Source organism: Pongo abelii, chromosome 18, assembly GCF_028885655.2.
Source record: "Pongo abelii isolate AG06213 chromosome 18, NHGRI_mPonAbe1-v2.0_pri, whole genome shotgun sequence".
Classification (NCBI taxonomy): Eukaryota; Metazoa; Chordata; class Mammalia; order Primates; family Hominidae; genus Pongo; species Pongo abelii.
In genome coordinates, this window is record NC_072003.2 from 46083587 (window position 1) to 46101058 (window position 17472).

Here is a 17472-nt window from a genome sequence, read left to right on the forward strand (position 1 = left end):
CTGTCGTCTCTTCGCAGACGCGACAGAGAGCACGGCCCCTACCCGGCCCCTCCGGGCTCTCCAGCCCCTCAACTGGGACAAAGAGCCCGCCCAGCCCCGGCCACGTTCGGACTAGCGCTCCCGCCTACTGTCCGGTCCCCGTCCGGCCCGGCGCGGGGCGCTGTGGGACTTGTAGTTCGCTTCGCTCTCCGCAGCCGCTCCGGAGCGGCCAGGAGAACTACAGGGCCCAGGAGGCAGCGCGCAGGCCCGGGGCGGCCCCGACGGCGGTGGGTGTGCGAGCGCAGGGGCCGGGCGGCGCGGGCGCCGGGCGCGGGGATGCGGCTGCGGGCGCCGGGGTCGGGTAGCTGCTCCAGGCGCGCGAGCTAACCGGGCGCGGCGAGGGCCTACCAGGGGCGACAGGCACGTTGCATGCATGCCTTGGGCGCAGCCTTTGCGAAAGCCGGTTGGGTGCGCGTTGGTGCTTCAGCGGCGCGGTGGAGGGTCCGGGTCGCCGGGGGATGGGCACCAGCGCCGAAGCCAGGCTGGCACCGCTCGCTGAAAGAGCCCTTGGCTGGGCTTGTGTGGGGGAGTGCTGCACGCCTGGGCAGTGCGCGACGTGTTTGTTCTCTTTATCTTTTTGTGCCAGGGTTTCCCTCCGCAAGCGCGCGATGCAGCGGGCGGCGGCGCTGGTCCGGCGGGGCTGTGGTCCCCGGACCCCCAGCTCCTGGGGCCGCAGCCAGAGCAGCGCGGCCGCCGAGGCCTCGGCGGTGCTCAAGGTGCGGCCCGAGCGCAGCAGGCGCGAGCGCATCCTCACGCTGGAGTCCATGAACCCGCAGGTGAAGGCGGTGGAGTACGCCGTGCGGGGACCCATCGTGCTCAAGGCCGGCGAGATCGAGCTCGAGCTGCAGCGGGTGAGCGCGCGCCGGGCCCCGGGGAGGCTGGGGCCGCTGAGCAAGGGAAAAACCGCAGCAGCCCCAGCTGGGGTCCTTCCCACGACGTCCACCCCCGTGGCCAGCTTCTCAGTCAGCCAAGCCTGGCTAAAACGAGAGAATGCCCCCTCCCGCCCCTTCACTTACTGGTGCCCAGCACCCGGCACTCAGTGAGGCCTTACAATATGGTTCACTTGTTGAATTGAATTCGTCAATTGTTGAGCGGGCCGTGCTGCCAGGCACCGCACGTTGTGTGTCTGCCCTGCCCTCGTGGAACCAAGGTCCAGCGGAGGGAGGAACATAAGCGAATGAAGAAAGAAGCAATAGAGTCTCAGTGATAAGTTCTTGGAAGAAAGTAAAACGGAAGAGAGTTGGGATGGGGGTGGTGGGAGGGAAACCATTTGAGGTAGGAGGGAAGACGGGGGGCGGGGGCTCTGCGGAAACCTGGGTCTGTTCCCCAGTCTCTTTCTCCGTGTCTTTGGCCTTTAGGGTCTTTGCCAATCCTGATTCCCGGAAGAGAGTCGGCAGAATTCCTTCCTTTAGGCCTCTCTGGAGCCTTGGCCGACCAGCCACTTCTGTGGTCTGGGGACAGTCACCGAGGTGGGGAACCAGAGAGTTGGGCCTGTCGGGCTTTGGTAAGGGGGCCCTGGGACTTTCTTCATCTTGGTGGTCGGCCGGCTGGCTAGGATCTTGGCTTGAGTTTATAGCTTCATGTAAGGTGACCCCACAGCCAGGAAGGATTTCTGCCTCCCCAAAACCAGGATGTCTGGGGTGGGTGATAGAGGAGTCCCTAGGACCTAGGAGAGAGTTCTAGCCTGGGTGGAATTCAGGAAGCAGAGCCAGGAGGGGTTATCTTAAAAAGTAAATACACCTAAGATTTGTAAGAAGCTAATAATCACCCAGCTGCTTGCTAGAGAGAGTCTGACTGAGAATAGAAGTGGGAGGGAGGGTTCCTTGATCTTGCCCTCACCCGGGTCACTAGTGTCCCATGAATGCATGGCAATAAGCTTCAGGGGGATCATGACACTTGATCCAATTCCAGTGGGGACTTGGGGGGTTTTAATGAGCTCCTGGGCCTCCTGAGACCTTGTTGAGACGCTCAGTTCTGCTGACTCAAAACAGTGAGCTGGACAAGTCAGAGTCCAGTCTCCTGCGGACTCCTTGCAGGGCTAAGTTTAAAGCTGGTGGGGAGGAGGCTGGCTTTGTTTCTGTGCCTCCCTGGCCCAGAGGTGGGCCGGGCAGAGAACATAGGCTGTTGCTGTCTGGCAGGCTGGAGCTGTCCCTCCTTGACGCAACAGCCTCCCTGCTAAAACACAGCTGGGATTAACGCGTTCCTGGTTTATCATGTTACAGCTGATTTCTCTGGTTCCTGAGCTGGCAGGGGTTCCAGGAATTACCTCTGCCTTTTGCTATATAGCAACTCCTGTGCTGGCTCCATGAGGCTTGAGGATGATGACAGAGGGACACTGTCTTTGCTTTGAGGAATCTGACTGCCACGTTGTTCTCTGAGCCTGAGTCCCCTTCCCCCGAGTCTTTAAGAACGTGTTGGGATTTTTTAGCAGGCAGAATATGTGAGAGCCTTCCAAGTGGGAGCAGTGCTGTGAGCAACCGCAGGAAGTTGGGGAGTTCTGGGCATTTGGGGAAGAGGGGCTGGTGCTGTAGTGGAACACTAACAGAGGGATGTGGGAGGTGAATGAGACAGAAAAGGTGGACTGGAGTCTTGTGTGCTGGGATGAGGACGTCATGGTGCATTTTGGCTGGAGGTGGGAACCAGGAAGGGTTTCCAGCAGGGGTGTGTATTGATGATTGCAGGTGGGCAAATTTCTTGGTCACTGGGCCAGGGACATCTCTGATTTCTGAGACAGAAGCTCCACACCCCCATATCCTACTCCTGAGTTAGTTGAGTTTTTTTGGCCACCTACATTCTGTGGTAGTTTCATTCAAGCGCATCCCTTCTCATTCTCTTCTCACTGAGTCTCAGTTCCCCGGCTGTGGGTGCTGGCCAGACCAGCTTAGATAGCCTCATTGAAACCCTTCCTTCTTGGGAGACAGCCTTGCTTCCCCTTGCCAGCTTAAACAGTGCCCTTCTTGCGAGAGCCACATTTCCCCAGTCCTTTCTTTTTATTTGTTTCTGGCTTGCCTTCTCCTTGTGCAGCCTTGATTTTTCGGCTTCTGTTTTGAACTGTCGTGATCAAAACTGGTTGGTTAGAGGCCGGCCACGGTGGCTCACGCCTGTAATCCCAGCGCTTTGGGAAGCCAAGGTGGGTGGATCACCTGAGGTCAGGAGTTTGAGACCAGCCTGGCCAACATGGGGAAACCCTGGCTCTACTAAAAGCACAAAAATTAGCCGGGTATGGTGGTACACACTTGTAACCCCAGCTACTCTGCAGGCTGAGGCAGGAGAATCGCTTGAACCCGGAAGGTGGAGGTAGCAGTGAGCCGAGATGCACTCCAGCCTCGGCAACAGAGCTCAGAGCGAGACTCCGTCTCAGAAAACAAACAAAAACTGATTGGTTAGAGATGGGATGGGCTAGGATTTGTAGGGAGTAGGGTGACTTGGGGTGAATCCTATATTCATTCTGGGCCTCAGGTTCCCTAGAGTATAAACAGATGTGGCCTGGCTGGGCCAGGGTTCCCCCTGCCCTCAGTTTTATACCTCCTTGTCCATTCAAAACTGCCCTTGGGGACTCAGGGTGACTCTTGGTGGTACCAAGGCCTTCATGCTGTCTATGGAATTCTTTCACCAGGTGTTCTGCAAACAATGCGGGCCGTTTGGCTGGACATGTGGCTCTGGTGTTTGACTTTGGGTGGCTGGCCGAGCTGAGTCCCTATCCTTTTTGCTTCTCTGGTAGTGGAGCCTGAAGGAGGTGGGGAGGTGGGCTAAGGGCTGTGAAAGGGGCCATTCTCCTGCAGCCCCAGCTCTGTGCTCTTAGAGGGGCCCTGCTTCTCCCTGACAGCAGCTCCAAAGGGGAGAACCTGTCTTAGCTTTTCAGATCCTGGTGTTCACTGTGAGCAGCACTTAAAAATAAGCTGCAATTAAAAGGAGTTTTGAAAAGATCTGACAGTTCTTCCTCAACCTACTTTTCCCCTTGCTTTATTGGGGGATGGGGGTTGGGGATTGGTGCAAGTGGAGACAGGAATGGCTTTGCTTCTAGTCATAAGGCAACAGTCAGGGCAGACATTCAGAACTGAGGGGAAGACTGACAATTACTGGTTACATCAGTGTGTGTTGCATCCAAACAAAGGTAAAAGCAGAGGGTGCTAAGGCACGCGGCTATAGGTAGCTAAGAACTAAGATTGGAAATCCTGTATGTGCCAAGCACATGTGGTGAATCTCACTCGTTGTTTTCTGTGGCATTTAGATGCTACTTTATTTATTTATTTATTTATTTATTTATTGAGACTGAGTCTAATTCTGTCACCCAGGCTGGAGTGCAGTGATGCGATCTTATCTCACTGCAACCTCCGCCTCCTGGGTTGAAGTGATCCTTCTTCCTCAGTCTCCCTAGTAGCTGGGATTACAGGTGCCCGCCACCACACCCAGCTAAATATTTTGTATTTTTAGTAGAGACGGGGTTTCACTGTGTTGGCCAGGCTGGTCTTGAACTCCTGACTTTGTGATCTGTCCGCCTCAGCCTCCCAAAGTGCTGGGATTACAAGCGTGAGCCACTGCGCCCGGCCAGATGCTGCTTTATTTTTTTAAAGACAGGGTCTCGCTCTATTGCCTAGGCTGGAATGCAGTGGCATAGTCATGACTCACTGCAGCCTTGAACTCCTGGGCTCAAGCCATCCTCCTATCTCAGCTTCCTGAGCAGCTTGGACTACAGGTGTGCACCACCATGCCCAGCTAATTTTTAAATTTTTTATAGAGACCAGGTCTTCTTATGTTGCCCAGGGTGGTCTCAAACTCCTGGCTTCAAGTAATCCTCCCACCTTGGCCTCCCAAAGTGCTGGGTGGGTAGGTATGAGCCACCACACCCAGCTACTTTTTATTTTGTAATTATTATTAAATAATAATACTAATTGTTAATTATAGCTATTCAGCCAAACAGCCCATACTGTTTGCAGAGCACCTGGCGAAAGGATTCCATAGGTCTGTCACCCAGGCAGGAGTGCAGTGGCGCAATCTCAGCTCACTGCAGCCTCGACTTCCTGGGCTCAAGCGACCCTCACACCTCAGCCTCTTGAGTAGCTGGGACCACAAGGCGTATGCCACCACGCCTGGCTGATTTTTGCATTTTTTTGTAGAGACAGGGTTTGCCATGTTGCCCAGGCTGTTAATTTTTTTTTTTAAGAGACAGGGCCTTGCTCTTCTCCTAGGCTGGAGTGCAGTGGTGCAGTCATAGCTCACTGTGGCCTCAAATTCCTGGGCTCAAGTGATCCTCCTGCCTCAGCCTCTTCAGAAGCTAGGACTACAGGTGTGTGCCACCATGCTGGCTAATTTCCTTTTTTGTACAGGTGGGATCTCGCTTATGTTGTCCAGGCTGGTCTCAAACTGCTAGCCTCGGGTGATCCTCCCACCTCAGCCTCCCAAAGCGCCAGGATTACCTGTATGAGCCACTGTGCTTGGCCTAGATGCTACTTTAAAATTTGTAGTGCAGGCTTCCAATAGGATGAACCCTCCGCCTACCCAGCCTGCCTGAGTCAGTCACCACACATATGCTGGGCTCTGCCTTTGTGTGTTATGGGCCTTAGACAAGTCATTCAGCCTTGGTTTACTCTTCTGCAAAATGTGACCAGTTTATTTCTCTGAAAGACTAGTTTGAGATGTTAATGATAATGCTTTGAACAGCTGTGAAGCTAATTAGAACTGCCAAGTCTTCCTTCTCAAGCTAATGAGAGTGGTCTGGGGATAAGAAGTGCTGAGGGTCCCTTGTCTTTCCCACTTACTGAGGCTCTGGGTCTGGGAAGTGCTCTGTGGGGCTTACTCTTTCCTCCTGGGCCTCTGCCTTGCTGTTTTGAGCAACTCCCACTATCCTGTTTGGAGTTTATTCAGCTTTTGCCCCTGCTTCTGCCTTGGAATCTGGGCTTCTATAGTTGACCACCCCATGGATGCCCAGAGTTCAGGGGCCTACACCCTGCCTTCCCTGCTTCAGTGATCTGGCAGCTCAGCCCTGGAGGCTCTCGCCTGCGCTCTCAGTCACAGACATGTGTAGCTGCAGCTCCAGTTTCTTCTGGTTTCACTTGTCTTTCTGTTTTGGGACCAGATCTTGTGCTGAGCCTCAGCTGTGAAATGGACCTATTTTCTGGGACTGTGGGGTCTAGTTGATGTTTGTCTTTGGGGCCTCTTGCTGGAGCTCTCTGTAGGACTTTCTGCCCGCCCTAGCCCCAGTCAGTGCCCTTTTTGGGATCAGGAGCCTGGGAGCATTTTCACATCGTGCTCCTAGGCCTGGGGCCTGCGGGTCCTCTCTCCCACACCCTGTCATTCTCCTTCACTGCACCCCGTTCTTATTCTTAACCAGCCTGGGCTCAGGAGGGCGGCAGTCTCATCTGTGCTGCTCATGGCTGTCACTGGGGCATGGGTGACCAGTATTTGTTGAATTGGAGGAAAGTTCTCTGCCATCCTTTCTGCCCACAGGCCATGTGAAGTGACCAGAGCCATCCCTTACATAAGGAAACAGCCTTGGGCCTGTTTTTTTCTCCCCATTTTTATTGAGGGGCAGACAAATATAATTGACAAATAAAAATTGTATATATTCAAGGGACATAGTGTGGTGGTTTAACATTTATATACATTCTATATGTAATATGACATGGAAATGATTACCACAGTCAATTATTAATACTCCATCCTTTACCACACATAGTCACCATCTGTGAGTGTGCGCATGAGACACTTAAGTCCTGTTCTCAGCAAATTTCAAGTAAAAAATACAGGTTTTTTGTTTTGGCTTTTTTTGTTGTTGTTGTTTGTTTTGTTTTTGAGATGGAGTTTCGCTCTTGTTGCCCAGGCTGGAGTGCAATGGTGTGATCTCGGCTCACCCCAACCTCTGCTTCCCGGGTTCAAGCAATTCTCCTGCCTCAGCCTCCCGAGTAGCTGGGATTACAGGCATGCGCCACCACACCCAGCTAATTTTGTATTTTTAGTAGAGATGGGGTTTCTCCATGTGGGTCAGGCTGGTCTCGACCTCCCAACCTCAGGTGATCCACCCGCCATGGCCTCCTAAAGTGCTGGGATTACAGGCATGAGCCACTGTGCATGGCCGAAAATACAGTATTATTAATTATAGTCACCATGCTGTACATTAGATCCCCATAACTTATTCATATTTTTTAAAATTATTATTTTTTGAGACGGAGTCTCGCTCTGTTGCCCAGGCTGGAGTGCAATGGCACAATCTTGGCTCACTGCAACCTCCGTCTCCCAGGTTCAGGTGATTCTCTTGCCTCAGCTTCCTGAGTAGCTGGGATTACAGGCACCTGCCACCACAGCGCGCTAATTTTTTTTTTTGAGATGGAGTTTCGCGCTTGTTGCCCAGGCTGGAGTGCAGTGGTGCAATCTCAGCTCACTGCAATCTCCGCCTCCTGACTTCAAGGGATTCCCCTGCCTCAGCCTCCCAAGTAGCTGGGACGACAGGCGCACGCCACCACGCCCGGCTAATATCTCCTGACCTTGTGATCCGCCTGTCTCGGCCTCCCAAAGTGCTGGGATTACAGGCGTGAGCCACCGCGCCCGGGCAGTAGATGTATTATTTATGGGGTACACGAGATATTTTGGTACAGGCATGTAGTGTGTAATAATCACATCAGGGTGAATGAGGTATCCATCTCCTCCAGCATTTGTCCTTTGTCTTACAAACAATCCAATTATATATACTCTTTTAGCTTTTTTTTAAATGTACAATTATTATTGACTATAGTCACCCTGTTGTGGTGTCAAATACTAGATAATTCCTTCTACTTTTTGGTACCCATTAACCATCCTCACTTCCCCCGACCTACCCCTACTGCCCTTCCCAGACTCTGGGAACCATCCTTCTACTCTCCATCTTCATGAGTTCAGTTTTTAAAATTTTTTAGCTCCCACAAATAAGTTAGAACTTGCAAAATGTGTCATCTTACAACTGAAAGTTTGTACCCTTTGACCAACATTGCCACATATGCACTCCCCCAACCCCGCTGCTGGCAGCTATCACCTCTGCTTTTATTAGTTCAACTTTTTTAGATTAGTTTAACTTTTTTAGATTCCACATATGAGTGAGATCATACAGTGTTTGTCTTTCTGTGTCTGGCTTTTTTCACTTCACATAGTGTCCTCCAGGTTCATCCATATTTTTGCAAATGGCTGGATTTTCTTACTTTTTAAATGGCTGAATAATAGTCCATTGTGTATATGTACCATATCTTTATCCATTCATCTGCTGATGGACACTTAGGTTGGTTCCATATCTTGGCTCTTAGGAATAGTGCTGCAATGAACAAGGGAGTGCGGACATCTCTTCAAGATAATGATTTCATTTCCTTCAGATCTCTACCCAGCAGTGGGATTGCTGGATCCTAGGGTAGTTCTATTTTTAATTTTTCGAGGAACCTCCATACTGTTTTCCATAATGGCTATACCAGTTTACATTCCCACCAGTGGTGTGCAGGGTTCCCTTTCCCCACACCCTCACCAACACTGATCTTTGAACTTTTTATAATAACCATGCTAACAAGTATGAGATGATATCTCATTGTGGCTTTGAATTGTGTTTGATTAGATGTTTTGCATCTTTTTCATGTATCTGTTGACCATTTATGTGTCTTTTGTGGAAAGTCTCTTCACATCCTTTGTCTATTTTTAAATCAGGTTTAATCAGTTTTTTTCTTGAGTTGTATGAATTCCTTATTTGCATATATTGGATATTTGGATATAAGGATCCTATTATCAGATATTTTGTTTACAAATACAGTTGTCTCTCAGTATCCAAGGAGGACCTCCCTCGGATACCTAAATCCAAGGATGCTCATATAAATGGCGTAGTATTTGCATATGACCTATGCACATCCTCCTGTATAATTAAATCATCTTTACAGCCTCTATAGAGTACATATAATACGTAGTACATATTGTGTAAATAATGGTTCAACTCTATTGTTTAGGGAACAATGACAAGAAAAGTCTGTATGTGTTTAGTACAGGTGCAGGGTTTTTCCTGAAAAATTTTTTTTTTTTTTTTTTTGAGAGGGAGTCTTGCTCTGTCATCCAGGCTGGAGTGCAGTGGCGTGATCTCGGCTCACTGCAGGCTCCACCTCCCGGGTTTACACCATTCTCCTACCTCAGCCTCCCAAATAGCTGGGACTACAGGCGCGTGCCACCACGCCTGGGAAATTTTTTTGTATTTTTAGTAGAGACGGGGTTTCACCGTGTTAGCCAGGATGGTCTCAATCTCCTGACCTCGTGATCTGCCCACCTCAGCCTCCCAAAGTGCTGGGAATACAGGCTTGAATCACCGTGCCCAGCCCTTTCCTGAATATTTTTGATCCACGGTTGGTTGAGTCCGCAGATGCTGGAGCCACGGATGCGGAGGCCGATGGTGTTCCCTGCCGTGGGCTGCCTTTTTGTTGATTGTTTCCTTTGCTGTGCCTTGTTAGAATATCCATCCGCCTGTGACCCTCATGCTGGTGCGAGGCCTGTGGGCTGGGGAGGACAGTTATTCTCCCTGCTAAAACCCTATGAAATATGCCATCCCTAGAGCTGGGGGGGTGGTGCCCTCCCCTGATCCCTGCTTGAGCCAAAGTGGCGGGAGGGGAGCCCTCCCTGGGAAGGACCTTCCGTGCATCTGTGCCACACAGGGGAGGTGGCTCTGGGCGGGATGTGTGCAGGCGGATTCGAAGGTGGCTCTAGAGTGCCGTGAGAGGAATCAGGATGCTGCGGCTCCTTAGTCCCTCTGAGCTGGCAGGGCCCTGAGGGCAGGGCAGGCGCGAGGTTCCCATGGGTGCTGTGCCTGTGGGCTCTGGACCAGTCACTCTGGGAGTCTACCCCAGGGCTCTTGGTATTTCCCGTCCCATGTAGACCTTGAGTTCCCGGATGCAGGAGTGTGCTCAGAACAGTCTCTTCTGCATGGTGGCCCTTGGCTGGGTGGGCTGGTTTCTTCACCCATTCAGGGTAGCCAGTGTCCTGACCCCCAGCTCATCCATCATAGCAAAGTGTCCGGGATCTGCAGGCACCAAGACCCAAGAATGGAGATGCTGTGTTCCCAGGCTTCGCGGCAGCTGCCCTGCATTGGTCGAGCAGTGCGGGGGGAGGGCACGGGAAAGGAACATTCAGGGCTCTGTTCCAGGCGTTATTCTCTCCCTGTGTTGGGCTGGCCCAGGGCCCACAGCTGTGTGTTGGTTCCTGTGCCTCACAACTGTGACAGATTTACTCCCTGTGAAGAATGGGCTGTATCCACACCCCAGAAATCACCCAGGTTCAGAGAGCTAGGCCTGGGGTCTGCAACAATTCAGTCAGGCTGAGCAAGGACCCCATGCCAGGAGCCCAGGCCAGTGCCAAGCAGTGGATCGGGCCCGCCCCTTTGCACACAGAGGCTTGGGTAACTGCCCACACCCTCAACCTTTTGGGATCCTGGCTGTGGGATCAGCGCGGGGGCTGCACACTCCTGCAGCCAGAGCCTCTCCAGAGTGCCTGTACCCCCATGCAGTGGGCAGTGCTGCCCTGGCTCTCCAGACACAGTGGCTGCGTCTGGATGCCACTGGGAATCTTTTTTTTTTTTTTTTTTGAGACGGAGTCTCGCTCTGTCCCCCAGGCTGGAGTCCCAGGCTGGAGTGCAGTGGCGGAATCTCTGCTCACTGCAAGCTCAGCCTCCCGGGTTCACGCCATTCTCCTGCCTGAGCCTTCCGAGTAGCTGGGACTACAGGTGCCCGCCACCATGCCCGGCTAATTTTTTGTATTTTTAGTAGAGACGGGGTTTCACCGTGTTAGCCAGGATGGTCTCGATCTGCTGACCTTGTGATCCGCTCGCCTCAGCCTCCCAAAGTGCTGGGATTACAGGTATGAGCCGCTGCACCCGGCCGCCACTGCAAATCCTTATCCATGTTGGCCAGACACTGAAGAACTCAGCAGATGGGCTGCAAGGGGCTTAGAGGACCCCCTTCCCCGAGAAACATAGCTTGTAGGACTTAGGCCCTGTTTATGATGGTCCAGAGCCACTTCCGAGACATCTTCTTCAGTCCCCCATGCCTCCTTGCTTAGGGCTTAGGGGTGGCACACTAGGGCCAGAAAAACATGTTTGGCTGCTACTTTTGTCTCTTAAGCCCGCTGCTTTGTTGTTGTTTTTAGGACACAGGGTCAGGCCAGGCGAGGTGGCTCACACTTGTAATCACAGCACTTTGGGAGGCTGAGGCGGGCCGATCATTTGTGCTCAGGAGTTCAAGACCAGCCTGGGAAACATGATGAAATCCCGTCTCCATTAAAAATACAAAAATTAGCTGCGTGTGGTGATGCTTGTCTGTAGTACCAGCCACTTGGGCGGCTGAGGCATGAGAAATGCTTGAACCTGGGAGGTGGAGGTTGCAGTGCACTGAGATCACACCATTGCACTCCAGCCTGGATGACAGAGGGAAACGCTGTCTCAAAAAAAAAAAAAAAGAGGGTCTCACTCTGATGCCCAGGCTGGAGAGCAGTGACGCGATCATAGCTCACTGCAACCTTGAACTCCTGGGCTCAAGTGTGATACTCCCACTTCAGCCTCCCCAGCAGCTGGGGCTATAGGCATGTGCCACCATGCCTGGCTAATTTTAATTTTTTATAGAGACAAGGTCTTGGGCAACTTGAAACTGTTGCCCAGGCTGTTGTTGAACTCCTGGCCTCAAGGGATCCTCCTGCCTTGGCCTCCCAAAGTGCTGGAATTACAGGTGTGAGCCACCACGTCCAGCCACTAGTTTTTACTTAAAGTGTACATTACTGGTTTTGAAAAGGCCATGCCTTCTAAAGTTGCTTTTATTCACACATTGCATGAAAAGGAGAAAAGATAAGTGTCACAAGCACAGAGTTATATCTGTAAAATTTGTATTTGGGGTACCTTTGGGGAAGGGGCAGCTGGAGACAGGACAAAGGCCAGGCCCTCCCACCCGGGCTGTGGCCACCAGCTTGCTGAGCCCGTTTTTCCTCCCACTGTGACCCCGGTGACCTTGTTCCTGGGCCGGCTTTTGTAAGATGATATTTGTACTCTGCTAAGGGCTTTCACGCTGTTTGTTTCAGGTAATCCTTTCAGCTGCCCTGGGAAGTCCTTGAACCTGTTGTTGACTGCATTTCTCCCAGTGGCTGATTGGGTTTATAAGGGAAATGTGCAGGATTCCCACGTTTCCAGGTCCCTGTAATTCTCCATGTCAAACTCTGCTTTCGCCTTTGCAGCAGCCAGGGTGTCCTTCTGTCACCTCCCCAGTGATGTCGCAAGGGTCTTGGACTTCTCTCTGTAATCTCTCTTCTGTGCTACCCACACTGCTCAGGCAGTGGCCTCAATTTGCTCTTCAGTCAGTCTTTTTAATCCCTGATGCTTTTTTTTTTTTAATGTGAAAATCAGCCCACATTTTTCATTCTGCAAAGAATGGTTTGCAAGAAAATGACCCTGAGGATTCCCTGCTGATCCATGTCTTCTGATGGGGAGGGTGTCCTCAGTGTCCCTGGCTAGTCATTTAGACCATTGCGGTAGAGCTGCGCCTGGGGCAGGAGGCAGAGGAGTCTGGGACCCTGTGTGCCTGACATTTGGCATGTTCTGCTGCTGACCCCTGCCTCCCTCCCACACATCTGGCCCAGGGCTGCCTTTTAGACTTCCCTGTGTGGTGGCAGTCAGGCAGCGGAGCAGCAGCTGTTTGGGATGCTTGGGCAGCCAGGAAAGCTCTTCCAGCCCTTCTGGAAAGTGGGAGGCAGAGGAGGAGCACAGTGGTTAAGAAAAGTGACCTTGGAATCTGGCTTCCTGTACTTATATTCAGTCCCAGCACTTACATTAATCAGTTATGTGGCTGGGCATAGTGGTTCACCCCTGTAACCCCAACACTTTGAGAGGCCAAGGCGGAGGATCGCCTGAGCCCACAAGGTCGGGGATGCAGTGAACCATGATCACACCACTGCACTCCAGCCTGAGTGACAGAGTGAGACCCTGTCTCTACAAAATGGTAACAATAAGTAATAAATAAAATTATGTTGGTCGGGCGCGATGGCTCACACCTGTAATCCTAGTACTTTGGGAGGCTGGGGTGGGTGGGTCACATGAGTTGGAGACCAGCCTGGCCAACATGTTGAGATCCTGTCTCTACTAAAAATACAAAAATTAGCTGGGCGTGGTGATGCACGTCTGTAATCCCAGCTACTCGGGAGGCTGAGACACAAGAATCACTTGAACCCGGGAGGTGGAGTTTGCAGTGAGCTGAGATGGCACTACTGTACTCCATCTTGGGCAAGAGAGCAAGTCTCTGTCTCAAAAAAATAAAATTATGTGACCTTGAGGAAGTTTCTACCCTTTAAGAGCCTTGATTTCCTCATCTGTCAAATGGGATTAATACTAGTTCTTCCTCATGGGGTGGCTGTGAAGGTTAAATGAGACCAGGCATGTCAAAGGCCTGGCACCAAGTCAGATACTTGGTAAGGCTCAAAATAGGGCTGTTTATTAATATCCTGCAGGAACCTTGCCTGGCCTCTGGAATCCAGGGTTTAAGAGTTTCTAAGTAACCACCTGTTGCTTTCTTTCTGCTCAGGGTATCAAAAAGCCATTCACAGAGGTCATCCGAGCCAACATTGGGGACGCCCAGGCTATGGGGCAGCAGCCAATCACCTTCCTCCGGCAGGTGAGCCGCCCCCAGGAGCAGAGGCTGCAGGAAGGCAGGGCCCTGGGCTGGGCGGGCCGTCATAGGGGCCGTCCTCTGCCCCCTCGATGTCCAGGCCCTCCCAGCCTGATGCCCTCTGGCTGTCTCCCTTAGCCTCCTTCCTGCCTTTCTGAGGTTGTTGAAAATTCCCAGACCTGTTTTGGGGTTGCTCTGGTGTAGGAGGCTCCCAGGGAGACTCTTCCACGGGGCGGGGTCCTGGGAGCTGAGTTAGGAACTTGGTGGGCAAAGGCAGTGGTGGGGTAGGCAGCAGCCCAGGGGACAGGGAAAGGCTGGCTGGGCTGGGAGGAGGCGTCGGGGGGCAGCAGGAGGTGTCATGGCGGGGGCAGGATGTGGCTTCCCACTTGAGGCCCTCCTGGGTGTGAGTGTGGGCTCTGCTGCGTACCAGCTGGGTGGCTTTGGGCAGGTGGAAGTTGGCAGAGTGCCACCTCGGGAGATTGCCAGGCCTTGGTGAGGTGATGAGTGCAGAGGCCTCCTGGGGCCCAGCACAGGAGCTCCAGATTGGGGACGGCCACTGTGAGCCGCTGCACCCCTGGCTGCCTCTGCAGTGACCCAGCTCCCTCCTCAGGCTCCAGGAGAAGGCGGCTTCCATGTTTCAGTCTGAGCACTACTAACCTCAGTGCTGCCTGGGCTGGGATTGTGGGATTATGGGATTGGTGGGCTGGAGGCGGTGGCATGGGAGATGCCCCAGGGCAGAACAGAGGCGGGAGACCCAGTGTGTGACAGCTTTTTCTAGAAGGACTGAGGCCTGTTTTGTTTTATTTAGGTTTTGTTTTTGTTTTTGTTTTGTCGCCCAGGTTTGTTTTTGTTTTGTTGCCCAGGTTGCAGTACAGTGGTATGCTCTCAGCTCACAGCAACCTCCACCTCCTGGGTTCAAGCAACTTTCCTGCCTCAGCCTCCCGAGTAGCTGGGATTACAGGCATGCACCACCACACCTGGCTAATTTTTGTATTTTTGGTAGAGATGGGGTTTCTCCATGTTGGCCAGGCTGGTTTCAAACTCCTAACTTCAAATGATCTGCCCGCCTCGGCCTCCCAAAGTGCTGCGATTACAGGCATAAGTCACCGCACCGGGCCTGTTTTTTATATATATATATATTTTTTATATATATATATATTTTTTATATATATATATTTTACATATATATTTTATATAACATATATATTGTGTATATATATATATTTTTTGAGACAGGGTCTTGCTCTGTTGCCCAGGCTGGAGTGCGATTGTCACGATCACTGCTCTCTGTAACCTCAAACTCCTGGGCTGAAGCAATCCTCCTGCCTCAGCCTCCTGAGTATCTGGGACTACAGGTGTATGCCACCACACCCGGCTAATTTTTAAAATTTTTGGTAGAGATAGGGTCTTGCTGTGTTGCCCAGGCTGGTCTCGAATTCCTGGGCCCAAGTAATCCTTTCCTGCCTCAACCTCCTGAGTCACACTGGGATTGAGGCCCATTTTGGATCAAAATGCAGTGCTGTGTGTGGTTAAGGTTCATGGGCTAGGGCCATCAGGGAAGTTGAGCCCCGGGAACCCCAGTTCCCTGTTCCCTGCCTTGTTCTCTGGGGCAGAGGGCTGAGGAGGGGCTGGGAGGGCTCAGCCCACAGCTCCTGAGGGAGTTGTCACAGAGCAGTGAGGGAGAGGAGCTGAGGCTGGCCCTGGTCTGGGGGGCGCTCACTGGGCCTCCCTCCCACGGCCACTGCTGCTGACCCTCGGAGCAGGCCTGCAGCCCTGGATGTTAGAGTCCCCATGCTGGGCCCAGGAGGGGGAAATGAATCAGACCACACAGAGTGGCTCTGCCAGGGAAACGAGGTGGGAGGAGGCCAGAGGGCCCTGACTTCCCTGGAGCGTGAGCTTTGAAGGGGAGGGCCAAGCGAGAGTGGCCTCTCAGGAGAGGTCCCCTCATGGACCTGGGTTTAAGTTGTGGCAGGCTTCAGAACAGGCCTTACTCAGCCTTATTTGCTGGAGACATGTTCCCAGGTCCAGCCCTGCCATTGTGCATGGCAGGCCCAGCCTCTCCAGCCTGGTGCCAGCTGCCTCCAGCCTTCACACATCTCCTCTGACCTGCACGGGTGCCCCTGGGAGGCGGGCAGGCCAGCTCATTGCCCATTGTGCAGATGAAGAGAAGCCAGGCTCCATGAAGCCAGGCGCTCACTGAAGTCACCCCACTGGTGTCAGAGCCACAAGTCCTGACCCCCTCAGTGCACCTTGCTTGGCTCCTCGGTGCCAGCCTCAACTTGCCGCGCGAGTTGGGGTTACTGGCACTTTTGTACACATTTGCTTGCTTAATCCTGTTAATTTGTGGGGTTGGGGTGATGTTCTCTGTTACAGAGAAGAGAAAGCTGGTCCAGTTTTCATCTAGGGAGGAAAGGGGGTGATGAATGCAGGGGGAGGGGGCCTAGGGCGTTGGGGGAGCTCAGGCTGGGAGTAGGGGGTTCTGCAGCCATGCTCCACCCTGCTGGGCATCGCCTGCCCGCTGCTCTGCAAACCCCTGATTGTGCCTTGGGTGTGTGAGCCCACTGTCCCTAGCGGAAGAGCTTGGGCCAGGGGCGAAGTAGCAGCCTCATTCTGATCGTTGGCTCCTCTTCCAGCAGCCCAGGTCATAGTGCATCCCAACTCTCAACTTCTCCCCTTCTGCTACAGAGAGCCCAGCGTTTTCCCCTCCCGCTCCCAAGCTCCCACAGGCTGAGTCCTCGCAGAGAGGCTTGCGTCAGCCCCGTCCCTGGGAGCTGTCATCCTCCCAGTGGCCTCTGTGCTCCTCCCGGAGCTCTAGGAGTGGGGGTGCTGGGAGCTCAGCCTGTGTCTTGTTCCCCCAGGTGATGGCACTATGCACCTACCCAAACCTGCTGGACAGCCCCAGCTTCCCAGAAGATGCTAAGAAACGCGCCCGGCGGATCCTGCAGGCTTGTGGCGGGAACAGCCTGGGTGAGGCCCCAACTTGCCAGGCCCCCAGGCGTGAAATGAATGAGAGTTCCCAGGCAGCCCCAGCCTTGAGCGGAGGGTCCTGCGTGCGAATGGGTGTGTGAACGTGTGTGGGTGGCTGACAGTGCGCAGAGTAAACAAAAAATAGCATCCTCTTCCCACTCACACCTTGCTGGCCTCCAGTTTATTAAGCAGGTGGTGCCGTTGCCACCTTTAGGTGCAAGTGCCTGCATCATGCCGGGTGTGGGTCCTCCTCCTCGGAGCCAGCCTCATTGGACGGCAGCTGAGCCTGCCTTCGTCACAGCAGGTTTCAACCAGCAGCTGGAGGCCGGGTAGAAATGCAGTGCCCAGTTTTGTTCAGCATCCTTGCCTTTCTGTGGCCTCCAGCTCTGAACATGTCCCTGCACTGTCTTGGAGATGGCAGCCAATTGCTGGGGAAGGGAAGCACCTTGGGACCCCTCCAGCCCCTTTCTGTGGCTTTCTTCAGTCCGATGGTGCCAGTACCCCCTGGTACTTCATGGTGTTCCCCTCAAGCTGGCCCTCACTCATCCTTTCAGGGACCCATGCCCCAATGTCTGCATCCTGACGTGGCACCAGGCTTCAAGAGTAGACCTGGAACTTGGCCCCTGTAGATATGAAGATGATTCTCTCCCTCCCCTGCGGTGATGGAGTTCCAGCCCCTGGGCCTCCAGCTTTTTGTTCTGTCATTTTCCTTCCTCTGTTTATTTCTGCTGGTTCCTTCATGCAGCACCCACGCTGGGAATCTGGCTTCCTTCGCCCTGAGGAAAACTGCTGTTGTTCTTAGAGTCTTCCTAGGATACGAGCCCTGATGTTCCCGAAA

At 53.0% G+C, this 17472-nt stretch overlaps 1 protein-coding gene across 4 annotated transcripts in view; it reads left to right on the top strand.

Annotated features, from left to right (window-relative positions):
• Positions 1–262: 262 nt before the first annotated feature.
• The window catches only part of GPT2 (glutamic--pyruvic transaminase 2), a 47819-nt gene continuing 30609 nt past the window's right edge, over positions 263–17472 (top strand). Inside the window, exons 1-4 of one of the 4 annotated variants that reach the window (XM_024233830.3) lie at positions 263–399; positions 626–890; positions 13584–13673; positions 16526–16634. In XM_024233830.3, the coding sequence (XP_024089598.1) occupies positions 648–890; positions 13584–13673; positions 16526–16634 (442 nt within the window). In that variant the 5' untranslated portion in view covers positions 263–399; positions 626–647. Of the gene's footprint in view, positions 400–625; positions 891–13583; positions 13674–16525; positions 16728–17472 lie in introns of all 4 variants that reach the window. The other 3 variants (XM_054533854.2, XM_054533855.2, XM_063717285.1) reach the window with 3 other exon arrangements.